This window comes from Pipistrellus hanaki (assembly GCF_964339955.1).
Source record: "Pipistrellus hanaki genome assembly, chromosome: 9".
Classification (NCBI taxonomy): Eukaryota; Metazoa; Chordata; class Mammalia; order Chiroptera; family Vespertilionidae; genus Pipistrellus; species Pipistrellus hanaki.
The window spans coordinates 26,327,044-26,340,741 of record NC_140511.1 but is presented as its reverse complement, the minus strand read 5'-3'; the positions used below and the strand labels follow the sequence as shown (position 1 = coordinate 26,340,741).

General features: G+C 42.5%; 1 protein-coding gene across 2 annotated transcripts in view; it reads left to right on the top strand.

The window, feature by feature from the left end:
* LOC311628290 (lysine-specific demethylase 4D-like) overlaps positions 1-10,775 on the top strand; it is a 35,563-nt gene extending 24,788 nt beyond the window's left edge. For both annotated transcript variants that reach the window (XM_084895396.1, XM_084895395.1), the window contains one exon: positions 8,112-10,775. In XM_084895396.1, coding sequence (XP_084751522.1) covers positions 8,413-9,951 — 1,539 coding nt within the window. In that variant the 5' untranslated portion in view covers positions 8,112-8,412 and the 3' untranslated portion in view covers positions 9,952-10,775. The remainder of the gene's footprint in view (positions 1-8,111) is intronic.
* Positions 10,776-13,698: the final 2,923 nt, after the last annotated feature.

Genomic DNA, 13,698 nt, shown 5'->3' with positions numbered 1-13,698 from the left:
CTAGGATGGAGAGGATCTTGGAGAAATTATTATTCAAATATATTTTTATTGATTTCAGAGAGGAAGGGAGGGATAGAAATATCAATAATGAGAGAGAATCATTGATTGGCTGCCTCCTACACAACCCTCATTGGGGATCAAGCTCAGCAACCTTGGCATATGCCCTGACCAGGAATCGAACTGTGATTTCCTGGTTCATAGATTGACCCCCAACCACTGAGCCACACCAGCTGGGCTTGGAGGAATTATTTTTAAAAGACATAGGAGAAAAACTTTAATTTCTAGAAATCCATCAAGTTTATGAAACCAGATGTTTTTTAATCACTCTGATATTAAGAACACTTTCAATTGTCAGAACTGTCAGGTTTTGTTAGATGAATTCTGGTGTTTTGTGGAGACAATGGATAAGAATAAAATGGAAGCTCTAGGTGATTTGGCTCAGTGGACAGAGCTTTGGCCCGAAGACTGAAGAGTCCCAGATTTGATTCTGATCAAGAGCACATATCTCAGTTGCAGGTTTCCCAGCCCCAGTCCAGGGGTGTGCAGGAGGCAATCAATGGGTCTCTCTCACATCAATGTTTCTGTCTCTGTGAGCCCTAGTGGGTTTGGCTCAGTGGATAGAGCACCGCCTGCAAACTGTTAAAGGGCTCATGCCCGGGGAGAGGGTGGATCCCCAGTAGGGGCTCTGCAGAAGGTGGATAATCAATGATTCTCTCTTATTATTGTTTCTCTCTTCCTTCCTTTCTGAAGTCAATAAAAATATTTTTATTTTTTTATATATTTTATTGATTTTATACAGAGAGGAAGGGAGAGAGATAGAGAGTTAGAAACATCGATGAGAGAGAGTCATCGATCAGCTGCCTCTTGCACACCCCCCTGGGGATATGCCCGCAACCAAGGTACATGCCCTTGACCGGAATCGAACCTGGGACCCTTCAGTCCCCAAGCCAACGCTCTATCCATTGAGCCAAACCGGTCCCGGCAATAAAAATATTTTTAAAAATTAGCCGAAACCGGTTTGGCTCAATGGAAAGAGCGACAGCTTGGGGACTGAAAGGTCCCGGGTTCGATTCCGGTCAAGGGCATGTACCTTGGTTGCGGGCATATCCCCAGTAGGGGTGTGCAAGAGGCAGCTGATCGATGACTCTCTCTCATCGATGTTTCTAACTCTCTCTCTCTCTCCCTCTCTGTACAAAATCAATAAAATATATTAAAAATTAAATACTTGATGCTGGTCTCAAATTTAAAAAAAATCAATGGAAAAATATCCTCAGGTGAGGATTAACAAAAAAACAAACAAACTCCTCTCTCCCTCCCTAAAATGGAAGAGTATCAAATGCATGAGTATTTAGTCTCCACTGGTACCTGTGTGGCTCCAATTGAAAGTGAAACCAAATAATCAATGGGTCTGGGCTGCCTGTCACTACTTGAGCCAATAAGAAGAGACAGGGTTGGGGGAGGTGGGGCGGGGGAGAAGAGACAGAGTTGAATTAGGGTTTATTCCAATAAAGCCTACAGTATGGGAAAACAGCAAGCCACCCTTGAAAATCTGCTTCACTCCCATTCCTGCCTAAACCAGATGCTATAGTGGGTAGAAGAACAAAGATCACATGGGGAAGTAGGCAAAAGGAATAAGAATAGGTAAACAGCTGAAACTGGTTTGGCTCAATGGATAGAGCATCGGTTTGGGGACTGAAAGGTCCCGGGTTCAATTCCGATCAAGGGCATGTACCTTGGTTTCAGGCATATCCCCAGTAGGGGGTGTGTAAGAGGCAGCTGATCGATGACTCTCATTGATGTTTCTAACTCTCTATCTCCCTTCCTCTCTGTACAAAATCAATTTTATATATATATATATATATATATATATATATATATATATATATATATATATATGTTAAAAAAAAAAGAATAGGTAAACAGAATAAAAATGGGTATTACAGGCATAGGGAAGTAGGCAAAGGGGATAAAAATGGGTAAAATGATTACAGATTACAAGTAATGGGATTGAGGAGTTGCAAAGGATGGTGCTTTTGAGACTCCTTTGTCTTGGCAACAGGATTGTTAATTTTTGCATGATAATAGGCAGTTCTGGGAGGAGGAGAATAGACTGTATTTCCATGTTAACTCCCAGGTTTACAACTCCCACCAAGATCAAAATGTGCTTTCTTTAATCAGAACAAAACAATCACGGTTTGCAGAGAATGATTAATACTTCTTATAACTATAGCTAGTCTCCACTGTTCTATTTCTCCCTCTCACCCCTAACAAAAGAAGCAGAAGGCAGTCTCACAGTAAAAGCAACCATTTGAGACCAAGTCACACTTCTCAGAGAAGTGACTGATTCGTGGGAAGCACTAAAGGGCATTGTCATTGTGCCTGGCCAGTTCTGAGCATAGAATTACACAAAACCAGAATATTTCCTTTGAGGCCCAATATGTGAAGAATTATGTATATGACTCATTCTTTCTAGAATCCTTAGAAATGTAGAAATAGTTTATTAAAAAAAAACACAAACTCGATGCTTATTTTAATTGTATATTAATAATTTGGTAAGAAATGAGGGCTTGTGTGATATTCATAGTCAGCATGTTATTCTTTTTCTTTTCTAAAGATATATTTTTATTGACTTCAGAGAGGAAAGGAGAAGAGAGAGATAGAAACATCAATGATGAGAATCATTGATTGGCCACCTTCTGCATGTCGCACATTGGAGACCGAGCCCACAACCTGGGCATGTGCCCTTACTGGGGATCGAACCGTGACCTCCTGGTTCACAGGCTGATGCTCAACCACTGAGCCATGTTGGCTGGGCAGCATGTTATTATATCTTAGGGGAGAGGCCCTTACTTCGTTTGTAAGTTTCTCATATCTAGCTCCCCTAAACTATTTCCCTTTTTTTTAAAAATTTTTTTTTTCTTCAGATCAAGTTTTCAGATAGAAAGAATGAAATATTTGATTATGTATTCCAGAAAAAACACATGAAGAATTTAATAGTAAAATCATAGTAGAATTTTTTTAAAGAAGAGTACTTTTTTTGTTGTTGATGTTTTTAAATACATTTTATTGATTTTTTACAGAGAGGAAGAGAGAGGGACAGAGTTAGAAACATCGATGAGAGAATCATCGATCAGCTGCCTCTTGCACACCCCCTACTGGGGATGTGCCCGCAACCAAAATACATGCCCTTAATTGGAATCGAACCCGGGACCTTTGAGTCCACAGGCTGACGCTCTATCCACTGAGTTAAACCGGTTTTGGCCATTGTAGAATTTTTTATATGTCCCAGACATGAAACAGCTTGGGCCACCATCATAGGCTTCAAGCTAGGATGAACTGAGGATTGTACTTCAGCTTTGCCCTGACTGATAATTTAAGAGCAACCTCACCAATCAGGTGTCTCCTTGATGTTGCCAGGGGGTTGTCGAAGAATATCTTAGATTAAAAAAAAAAAAAATCAGAATGAGATAAAAGACTATCAAGTGACACTGGTAATCTTGTCACTTGTAGAATTTAAAGGTCCAGTTTGGGGGGTGACAGCTGTAGAGAGAGAAGAAGGCAAGCTGGATCCTTGGACTCTTCCATAAGGAAGGTAAGGAGAGCACAGGATGCCTCTTGGGGTGCATAGATGAGGAAATGGGTTTGTGAATGTAAACTGTTGTCTTTTATGTTTTGACATGTTTGGTATTGAAAGGGAGGTGAGAGAAGACAGTAGTTTAAATCAGGAAAAATTCCTAAATTGGTTTGGTTCAGTGGATAGAGTATTGGCCTGGGGACTGAGGGGTCCCAGGTTCGATTCCGATCAAGGAGGCTGCAGTGTTAATCTCTTCCCACACCTCCTCCTCCTCCTTTCCCTCTGAGATTCCTTGCCTCTGGTTCTTTTTTATTTATCCGTTTATTTTGTTCTTTAGATTCCATACATATAAGTGAGATAATGTGATTATAATACTTTTATATGGAAGATGAGACAAGTACAGAGATAACTCTAGAAAATTTCGAACAAAAAATTAATATACATTTTTCTACACCTCACTTGCTTCTTCCATGAAGGAAATAATGATAGTATGAACTTAATTGACTAGTTATAAGGTTTGAATGAGATACTGTATAGAAGTGCTTATTTCTTCCATTCCTCCTTTCTCTCTCCCTCTCCTTCCCCTTTTTCCTTCCTTCCTTCCTCCCTTCCTTCCTTGTTGAGAGTACTATAGATGTGTCCCCCCCCCCCTCCATTGCACCTCTCCTCAGGGTTCTTGCCCCGCCCCAGGCCTCCAGACCTGCTGTCTGTATCCACAGGCAATGCATATAAATTCTTTGGTTAATCTCTTCCCACACCTCCTCTTCCTCCTCCTTTCCCTCTGAGATTCCTTGCCTCTGGTTCTTTTTTATTTATCCGTTTATTTTGTTCTTTAGATTCCATACTTATAAGTGAGATAATGTGATTCTTGTCTTTCTCTGACTGTTATTTCACTTAATATAATCTCCAGGTCCCTCCTGCTGTCTCAAAAAGTAAGAGTTGTTTTTTTTTTATTTTTTATTTTATTTTATTTTTTTAATATACAATCATCTACTGATAGGAACTTGGGCTGTTTTCAGATATTAGTTATTGTAAATAACACTGCTATGAACATAGGGGTGCATATATTCTTCTTGATTGGTGTTTTGGGATTCTTAGGATATATTCCTAGAAGTGGGATCACTGCATCAAATGGCAGTTCCATTTGTAATTTTTTGAGGAAACTCCACATTATTTTCTATCATGGCTGCATCAGTCTACATTCCTATGAGCAGTGCACTAAGGTTTCCTTTTCTCCACACAACGATTTTTGGAGTGCACACTCTATAAAGTATGAAGAATCCTCAGAAAAATACAATGATGAACAAAGGCCGAAGCCGGTTTGGCTCAGTGGTAGAGCGTCGGTCTGCGGACTGAGGGGTCCCAGGTTCGATTCCGGTCAAGGGCATGTACCTTGGTTGCGGGCACATCCCCGGTAGTGGGTGTGCAAGAGGCAGCTGGTCGATGTTTCTCTCTCATCGACATTTCTAGCTCTCTATCCCTCTCTCTTCCTCTCTGTAAAAAATCAATAAAATATATTAAAAAAAATAAAAATAAATAAAAGAAGATAAGGGATCAAATCAAGTTCATTTAAGAAGGGGTAGAATGTAAGGGCTAAGAAGGAAGAGACATTTGGAAAGGAGAATGGGAGAAGAGGTGAAACAGTTGTCTGGCAAAGCCAGAGGCCCTGTACTTTAGGAGAAGGCTGGGGACATTGGGTCATTCCTCCAGCAATGGGAAGGAAGCCATTATTCCCATGGGAAGCTGAACATGAGCACTTCCCATCCAACTTGTCAGGGCTCTGGGCTAGCCCCTTGTTCGGGCATTCTGGGGTGGACACCAAGAGTCATTTTTGGACAATGCTCCTTCATAATAACCCATCCCTGAGTGCTCATCAGGTGTATTTGGAATAGGGAGAGAGTGATGTTATTTCCACCCAAATTTTAGAATCTAAATTAATTGAATTTGTCATGCTCCCTCAAGGATGAACCAGATTGTCAACCACTTCTCCACCTCACCCCCCATTTATTACCAGTAAGTTCTATAGAGACCTAGAGATTGTTTCACCAGTTGTAACCCTCCAATCATCCTTTGACATTAAAATTGGAAAAGGAGAGGAGTGTAGTGGTCCTTATCTCACCCTCTGCAGATTCATTGGTGCAGGAAGGTCCAAATAGGGCAGAGGTGCCAAGAGTCACTGCTCTCACTCAAAGACCCCTGCCACTAGCATTCAGGTCAGCCACAAACATGGGGTTGAAACACTCTTAAAAGCCATAAAAGCAGGTGGTTACCTAAAGGAAAAAGGATTTATGTTTGGTCAAAGAACCCAAATTGTAGTGGCCTTCCTAGGTCTGAGGGTAGTGGAGGATTGAGACTTAGCCCCGGAATTCTCTTGTCTGAATGGATTTCTGGCGCCAAGATTCTAGGGGATCATGGAGATGGGGGTTTTCTATTATTTTGAGCAGGGGCAGGCAGGCAAGCTGATATTTGTAGTCTTGATGGGAGATTGCAGGGTGTGAGGAAGATGAAATGCCTTGATTTCTAAAGGGACTGGGTTGACCCTCCCTGGGAGCTCCTCACCATGGTCCTGAGCAGCTAATAGTGTTTATGTGCTGGCAGTTGTGCGAGTGGCACCACACCACCTTTCCTGCATTCTGGCAGCTTTCCCAGAGAAATCTTTGTGTTCCTAAGAGGGCTCTGTAGACCCCCAAAACTTGGATTTGTTTGTTCATGATTTCTGGCAAACTTTGGGGGATTTATTCCGAGCCAGTAACTCAGACATTTCCAGTAAGTTTATAGGAAGAATTTAAGTGTATTCAGAATATCTAGAAAGTCTCCTCCGATTTCCTGCACCAACTGAAGATGAGAGTAGGTATGTCTAAGCTCCTGACTGATGAGGCTAAGTGATTTTACCTGTTACCTGTACTAACCCCTCCAAGTTCTTTTTTTTAATTATTATTAAATTATTATTTGTGTACATATTTTACCACCCTCCAAGTTCTTAGCGACCCGCCCCCCCCACCGCCCCCCAGTCTCTGTAGCTCTGACTGTGAATGAAGCTGTTTGTTTGCACTTATAAATTTTTTTAAAATTATTTTTATTTAAAAAATTATGATTAAAAAAATATTATTTCAGACTTGTTGAGGGATAGCAGTCCTTTCTCTCCTATATTTTCTTTGTAAGAAATCTCAAAGAAAATAATTAGATAAAACACCCATGTTTTGTGAGCTGAAATAGTAAGTAGTTTACTAGAATAAGGGAGGGTGGTTCAGTTAGAAGAGAAGCTTATATAGTTGTTTGGGTTCCAATAAGATTAGGGTGGGGCTGGCCTGATTAGATTTTCAAAGAGTCACTCATAAGGGCTCTGATTGTCAATACATGTTTTATTTGGAGACGTTTTCTTGAGAGAAAACAAGGCCATCAGAGGAAATCTTTCCAAGGTGATATCGGAGCTGAGGCTAAGGAGGTAAGAGAGTTGCCTGTGTGCAAAGACCATGAGGCAGAATACCAGGCTTATTTGAGATGCAGGAAGATGGTTGGAACTGAGAGGGCAAGGGATGGAGTAGGAAGAGGTAAAGTCACCAGGTAATGGGGGGCCAGATCATGTAAAGACTTCAAGGACATTCGAAGGATTCTAACTAGATGGAGGAGGTGTTCTGGAAGTTTTAGAGGGGAAGATGAAATAGAATATTTAGAGAATGGAAAACCTTAGAAATTGGGAGAGTATAAGAGGATTAGCAAACTATGTATTATGGGACCACTTGAAATTGCATTATGAAATAGTTTGCTGATGTATCTTTGTTTTTAACTTTAATGGGAATATTTATTTTGTTTTACTATTAAGTATGATATTTGCCCCCTGGCCAGTTGCTCAGTGATTAAAGTGTACTCCTTCCCCACTCCACTCACTCCAAAGGGTGGTGGGTTCAATTCCAGGTCAAGAGTGTGTACCTTGTTTGCTGTTGCAGGCTTGATTCCCAGGCTTGGTTGGGATGCATGCGGGAGTCAACCAATTGATGTGTCTATTTCTCCTTCTCTCACTCTCTCCACCTCGCTTCCTTCCACTCTATCTAAAAGCAATGGAAAAAAATATCGTTGGGTGAGGATTAAAATAAAGAATGTTAACTGTCATTTATTTTTTCTTAAAATACTAGAAGAGGGAGAGAGAGATAGAAACATTGTTCCTACTAGAAATAGTGTAGTTATGAACATTCTTGAATGTGACTTTCAGTGAACAGCTGGACACATTTCCTTGCATGTGATAACAGTAGGATCATAGCACTTGTATATGTTCTCTTTTACACAATGCATATGCTCAATTTTAATGGATACTGTCCAAATTGTTTCCAAAGTGAATGTAATGATTTCCATTCTCTCTGCTGAAATATAAAAAATCCAATTGTTCCACACCCACACTATCTCTTACATTGTAAAGTTATAAAATGGTAGCCTTCTTGGAGTTTTCAATATTCCATGGTGGTATATTATTTGTAGTCTCCCTATAACTTCTTCTAAATATTAATTTTTAACCTTTCTGTGTTTTTTTTTTTTCTTTCAGGTTTTGCTTTAAAGACTGATCAGAAGACACTGCACTTGTTATACCACGGCCAGGACTTCATAATTCAATAGATCTCCAGAGGGCAGCCAGCTGAGGAATATCACAGGAGTGGAGTCTCCTGGTGAATCAGCAGGCCTAATAAGCATTGCCATCTAGTTTGCATAAAAGTCGTAATAGCTTGAAGAATTATCACACAAGCTCCTCCTACCTCATAGATATTCAAATCCATTTTTTGAAAAAGTAGCGTGTTCTAGCATCCTCAACTATCTAAAATACTTAAATCTTTGGACTTTGCTTATTGATGGAAGCTATAAAGTCTAAGGCCAATTGTGCCCAGAATCCAAATTGTAACATAATGATATTTTATCCAACCAAAGAAGAGTTTAATGATTTTGATAAATATATTGCGTCCATAGAATCCCAAGGTGCTCACCGAGCTGGCCTGGCCAAGATTGTTCCACCCAAGGAATGGAAAGCCAGACAGACCTATGATGATGTCAATGACATGGTAATAGCCACTCCCCTCCAGCAGGTGGCGTCAGGGCGAGCAGGCGTGTTCATCCAATACCACAAGAAGAAGAGGGCCATGACAGTGGGGGAGTACCGCCTGCTGGCCAACAGTGGACAGTATCAGACCCCACCGCACGTGGATTTCGAGGATCTGGAGCGGAAATACTGGAAAACGCGCCTGTACGATTCGCCCATCTACGGCGCTGACATCAACGGGTCCCTGTTTGATGCCAACACTAAGCAGTGGAACCTTGGCCACCTGGGAACCATCCAGGACCTGCTGGAGCAGGAGTGCGGGCTCGTGATCGAAGGCGTGAACACGCCCTACCTGTACTTCGGCATGTGGAAGACCACGTTCGCCTGGCACACGGAGGACATGGACCTTTACAGCATCAACTACCTGCACTTCGGGGAGCCCAAGACGTGGTACGCGGTGCCCCCCGAGCACGGCCAGCGCCTGGAGCGCCTGGCCAGGGAGCTGTTCCCGGGCAGCTCCCGGAGCTGCGAGGCCTTCCTGCGGCACAAGGTGGCCCTCATCTCGCCCACTGTCCTCAGGGAGAACGGGGTCCCGTTCAGCCGCATCACCCAGGAGGCCGGCGAGTTCATGGTGACGTTTCCCTATGGCTACCACGCCGGCTTCAACCACGGCTTCAACTGCGCGGAGGCCATCAACTTTGCCACCCCGCGCTGGGTGGACTACGGCAAGGTGGCCTCTCAGTGCAGCTGCGGGGAGGCCCGGGTGAGCTTCTCCATGGACGTGTTTGTGCGCATCCTGCAGCCCGAGCGCTATGAGCTGTGGAAGCGCGGGGAGGACCGCGCTGGCGTGAACCACGTGGAGCCCAGGGCGCCGGGCGGCCAGGAGCTGAGCGCCTTGAGGGAGAGCCGGGTGGCCTGGAGGTCAGCGCTGGGCCTGAGGCACCTGCCGCCGCGGCGGGCCACGCTCACCCCTCGATCCGTGGGCAGGGGCCGTGGGTCCCGCCGCCAACGCGGCAGCCGGGCCCCTGTGCTCCAGCCATCCCTGGGCCCCTGGCCAGCCCCGGGTTCCGTCTCCACCGCCCAACTTGCAGTCTTCTGCTCCATGAAGCCCGACTCATCATCCTTACAGCCAACTTCTGGCCCATCTGTCCAGGATCTCCAGCTAACTGGCACACGTGGTCGTGGTCGTGGTCGAGGTCGAGGTCATGATCGTGGTCGTGGTCGTGGTCGAGGTCGTGGTCGTGGTCGTTGTCCTCCTAGGGAACAGGGGACTCAAGAGTCGATTGTTCAGGCTCCGGCTAAGAGGCGCCGCCTAGTGAGCACAGTGCATACAGCTCCGAATCCCCAAGTCTAGCCTGTGCCCAAGGACAGACCTTTCATGGACAGCCCAGCACCGCTGATCCCAGCATCCTAAGGTGGCTTTTGGGTGCTGCTGTGCTCCCGTCCCCTAAACCTAGGGGACGCCTACCTTTGTTCTCCATGTTCTTTTGTGTGGAGATTCACTGAGCCTGGCCACATCTACATCTCAAAGCTGTAAGCAACTTTGTAAGTCACTGGTCTTGCATGAGAGTTCCCTGGTGTTGACTGGACAGGCTGAGTCCTGGTATTTAACGGGATCGCTACAGTTTATTCCTCCTCCCAGACCCTGGAATGTCTTTGGACACTGCTAACTCCTGTGTGGCCAACTGAGCTTTCACCCACTGGACACGCGTGTCTATGTGCACCCTGAAGGTTCTGCTGAGTTTGCCAAAGACTGATCGACCCGAGACTCCCATCCTCTGGAACAGCTTAGATGTTGCCCATCTTCAGACGAATCCTGGGCTTTGGTTCCCCTCCAGTTTCCCTCCCTTTTCTTCCTTTCCCTGCCCCCCTCTCCCCCCTTTCATGCTTAACCAGGCCCTTTTGACCAATTAGGTCAACAGAGGCTCAAAAATCAGTTATTATCTTTCTGAGTCATTGATATGTTTAAAATGCTATCACCAGTATTTGTTCACAAATATATTAAAGGTAACTGATATCTGACTTTTTTCTAGTATTGTTCATTCAACCAATTGAGGGTTGGAGATTACTGTTTTCTGCACTTGTTCTTACTAATTATATAAAAACATTTTAAACAAAACATATTCTTATGGCCTAGTAAAATTGTGTGAGTTGGTGGATGAGGTGGGGATGGTTGTTGGGTTCTGCCTGACCGCCTGGCTGGGGAATTGGGTGCACAGACATTATCTTAAGGGTGACTTGGTGGTGGAAATCATTTGGCACTTGGCTGAGCAGAAGTACCCGAGTTGCTGGGAGAGATGAGCAAGCAGAGGACAAAAATACAAATTTTTTCTCTTCAAGTTTTCTTACTGTTTCAAATCTATATGTACATATTTATTTTTATATTTTTATTGATTTCAGAGAGGTATCTCCTGCACACTCCCAACAGGGGATCGAGCACACAACCAAGGCATATGCCCTGATTGGGAATCAAACTGTGACCTCCTGGTTCATAGGTAGATGCTTATCTACAGAGCCATTCTAGTCAGGTTATATGTGTATTTCATATGGTTAATTCATTGATTCATTTCAATAAACAAATCCATTAAATAAGTTAACAAGACCATTTCAATTGGTAATATGTGGAAATGGGGCAGTAGGGCAGAATTGGCAGGGGCTGGCCTGGGTTCTGGTGATCAGGGGAAGCTTAGAGCAGGAAACCTTCCTGAGACCCAACTGACAAAAGGTTCACACTTAGAGAAAACAAAATGTAATAGCTCTAGTGTGGAATAGAAAGGAAGCTTGTTTGTATGAGTCATAGAACAGAAGGAGAACTGTAGGACTTATGACTCATATTAGGTATTTGAATATTTTTCTTCTTTTAAATCATTAAGTATTTTTTATTAATTTCAGGGGGCGGGGGGAGAGATTGAAACATCAATGATAAGAATCATTGATTGCCTGCCTCCTGCATGTCCCCTACTGGGGATCGAGCCCACAACCCAGGTATGTGCCCTTGACCCGAATTGAACCCAGGACCCTTCAGTCCGCAGGTAGATGCTCTATCCACTGAGTCAAACCAGCTAGGGTGGTATTATAATATTTTTCAACTTGAAAAAAGGCAGTGGCAATTTAAAGCAGCACTTGACATGATCATACATAATCAATCAGCATAGCTCTGTGGACAATGGGGGTAGAAGTACTTAGAATATCTAAGTGATACAAGGGAGAGTTGATGGTTATTTTGACTTAGATTTTACTATTGAAGATGCACAGAGTGGACAAACTCGGAATAAGTTTTGGGAATTAAAAATGATAGTTTGGATACAAAAGGAAATATTTCAAAGAAGCAAATCACCTTTCCCCTGGCACCAGCACTCCCTTACATAATTTCAGTCACCCTCAGCAATAGCAATACGAAGCACTGAATAAAGTGAGGAGTACCCACCCTCCTATGAAGCTAGTGAGTGTGTAATTGGTGAAAACTGTTGAGAAACAGTAGCAAGATAAAATTTGAACTCACATAACCTATGACCAAGAGGTTAATTTTTTAGGCACTAGTGCGGGTACTCCAACAGATGTGTGGGAGAATGTTCACAGCAACGGAGTGAAGTCAGAAGAGGAAAGAATGCAGAGGCCCAGGCCAGTAGGAACGTTTACACAATTGAATGCAGCCCCCAAACCAAACCAAGCCAGCTATGTGCGTGACACAACGAAGGAAAAATACACACAAAAGCATACATTAAAACATTTTCTTCTTTTTTTATATATAGATTTTTTTTTTTTACAGAGAGGAAGGGAGAGGGATAGAGAGTCAGAAACATCGATGAGACAGAAACATCGATCAGCTGCCTCCTGCACACCCCCTCTTGGGGATGTGCTCACAACCAAGGTACATGCCCTTAATCGGAATCGAACCCGGGACCTTTCAGTCCGCAGGCCGACGCTCTGTCTACTGAGCCAAACTAGTGAGGGCAAAACATTCTCTTCTTTAAGGTTTTTTTATTTTTAAAGGTCCTGTAAAGCTTTTCAAAAAATGGTACAGCTTTAATTTCATATTGTTTACTGAAATTAATATGCTTGTAGTTCTGACAGGTTAATTGGAGAAGCGGATGAGGCAGTTCTCCCGAAGGAGGACCTGAGTCAGGTACTAAGCGACGGGCAATATAAGTGACCTGGGTGGTGGTTCTACTTTGTTCACTCTACGGTTATTAATAGATGTTCATAGTTCTTAATATGTGTAAGTTAAGCTGTACAAATATGCTTTGTGAATTTCTGTAAGCACATATTTTATAATTAAAAAAATGTTAAGCCTTTCTGCTTTTAAAAAATTATCATGTACTGGTTTATAGAATTGTTTGTTTTATATTGTGCTATATCATTTTGTAGACTGTTTTTAAAAATAGATAATATTTCTAATTTTTTTCATTCTCATATTCTTTTTTGACACCTCTTGTTTATTATTTTATTACACTTAGTGATACTTTATTTTTAAGAATAGTTTTAGATATAAAAAAAATTGATTAGAGAATTGGGAGAGTTCCCAATACTCTACCCCCATGCTACCTCATTCACAGTTTCTCCTATTAGTAACACCTTACAGTACTGTGGTACACTTGCTACAGTTAATGAATCAATGCCTATACGTTATTCAATAAATCTGTTATTCAGATTTCCTCAATGTCCTTTTTATGTTCCAAGGTCACATCCAAAATTCCAAGTTACAAAGATACCAAAAGAGAATATAAAAATAAAATAAATAAAAATAAATGTAACTAACCAAGTTACATTTATTTTTATTTATTTTATTTTTATATTCTCTTTTGGTTTCTTTTCGCTGTCATAGATCCTCACATTTATTTTTGACAAAATGTTTATATGGAAACTTGACAATTTGGGCAAGTATTGCTCAGGTATATTGTAGGATGCCCATCTACTGGAATTTATCTGATGGTTGTTGTTTTTTAAACATTTTTTTAAATTGATTTTTAGAGAGAGAGCTATCAACCCGAGAGTGGAACATCAATTGGCTACCTTCTGCTCACTTCCCACTGGGGACTGAGTCCCAAACCCAGGCATATGCCCTAACCAGGAATCGAACTAGCAACCCGTAGGTGCATGG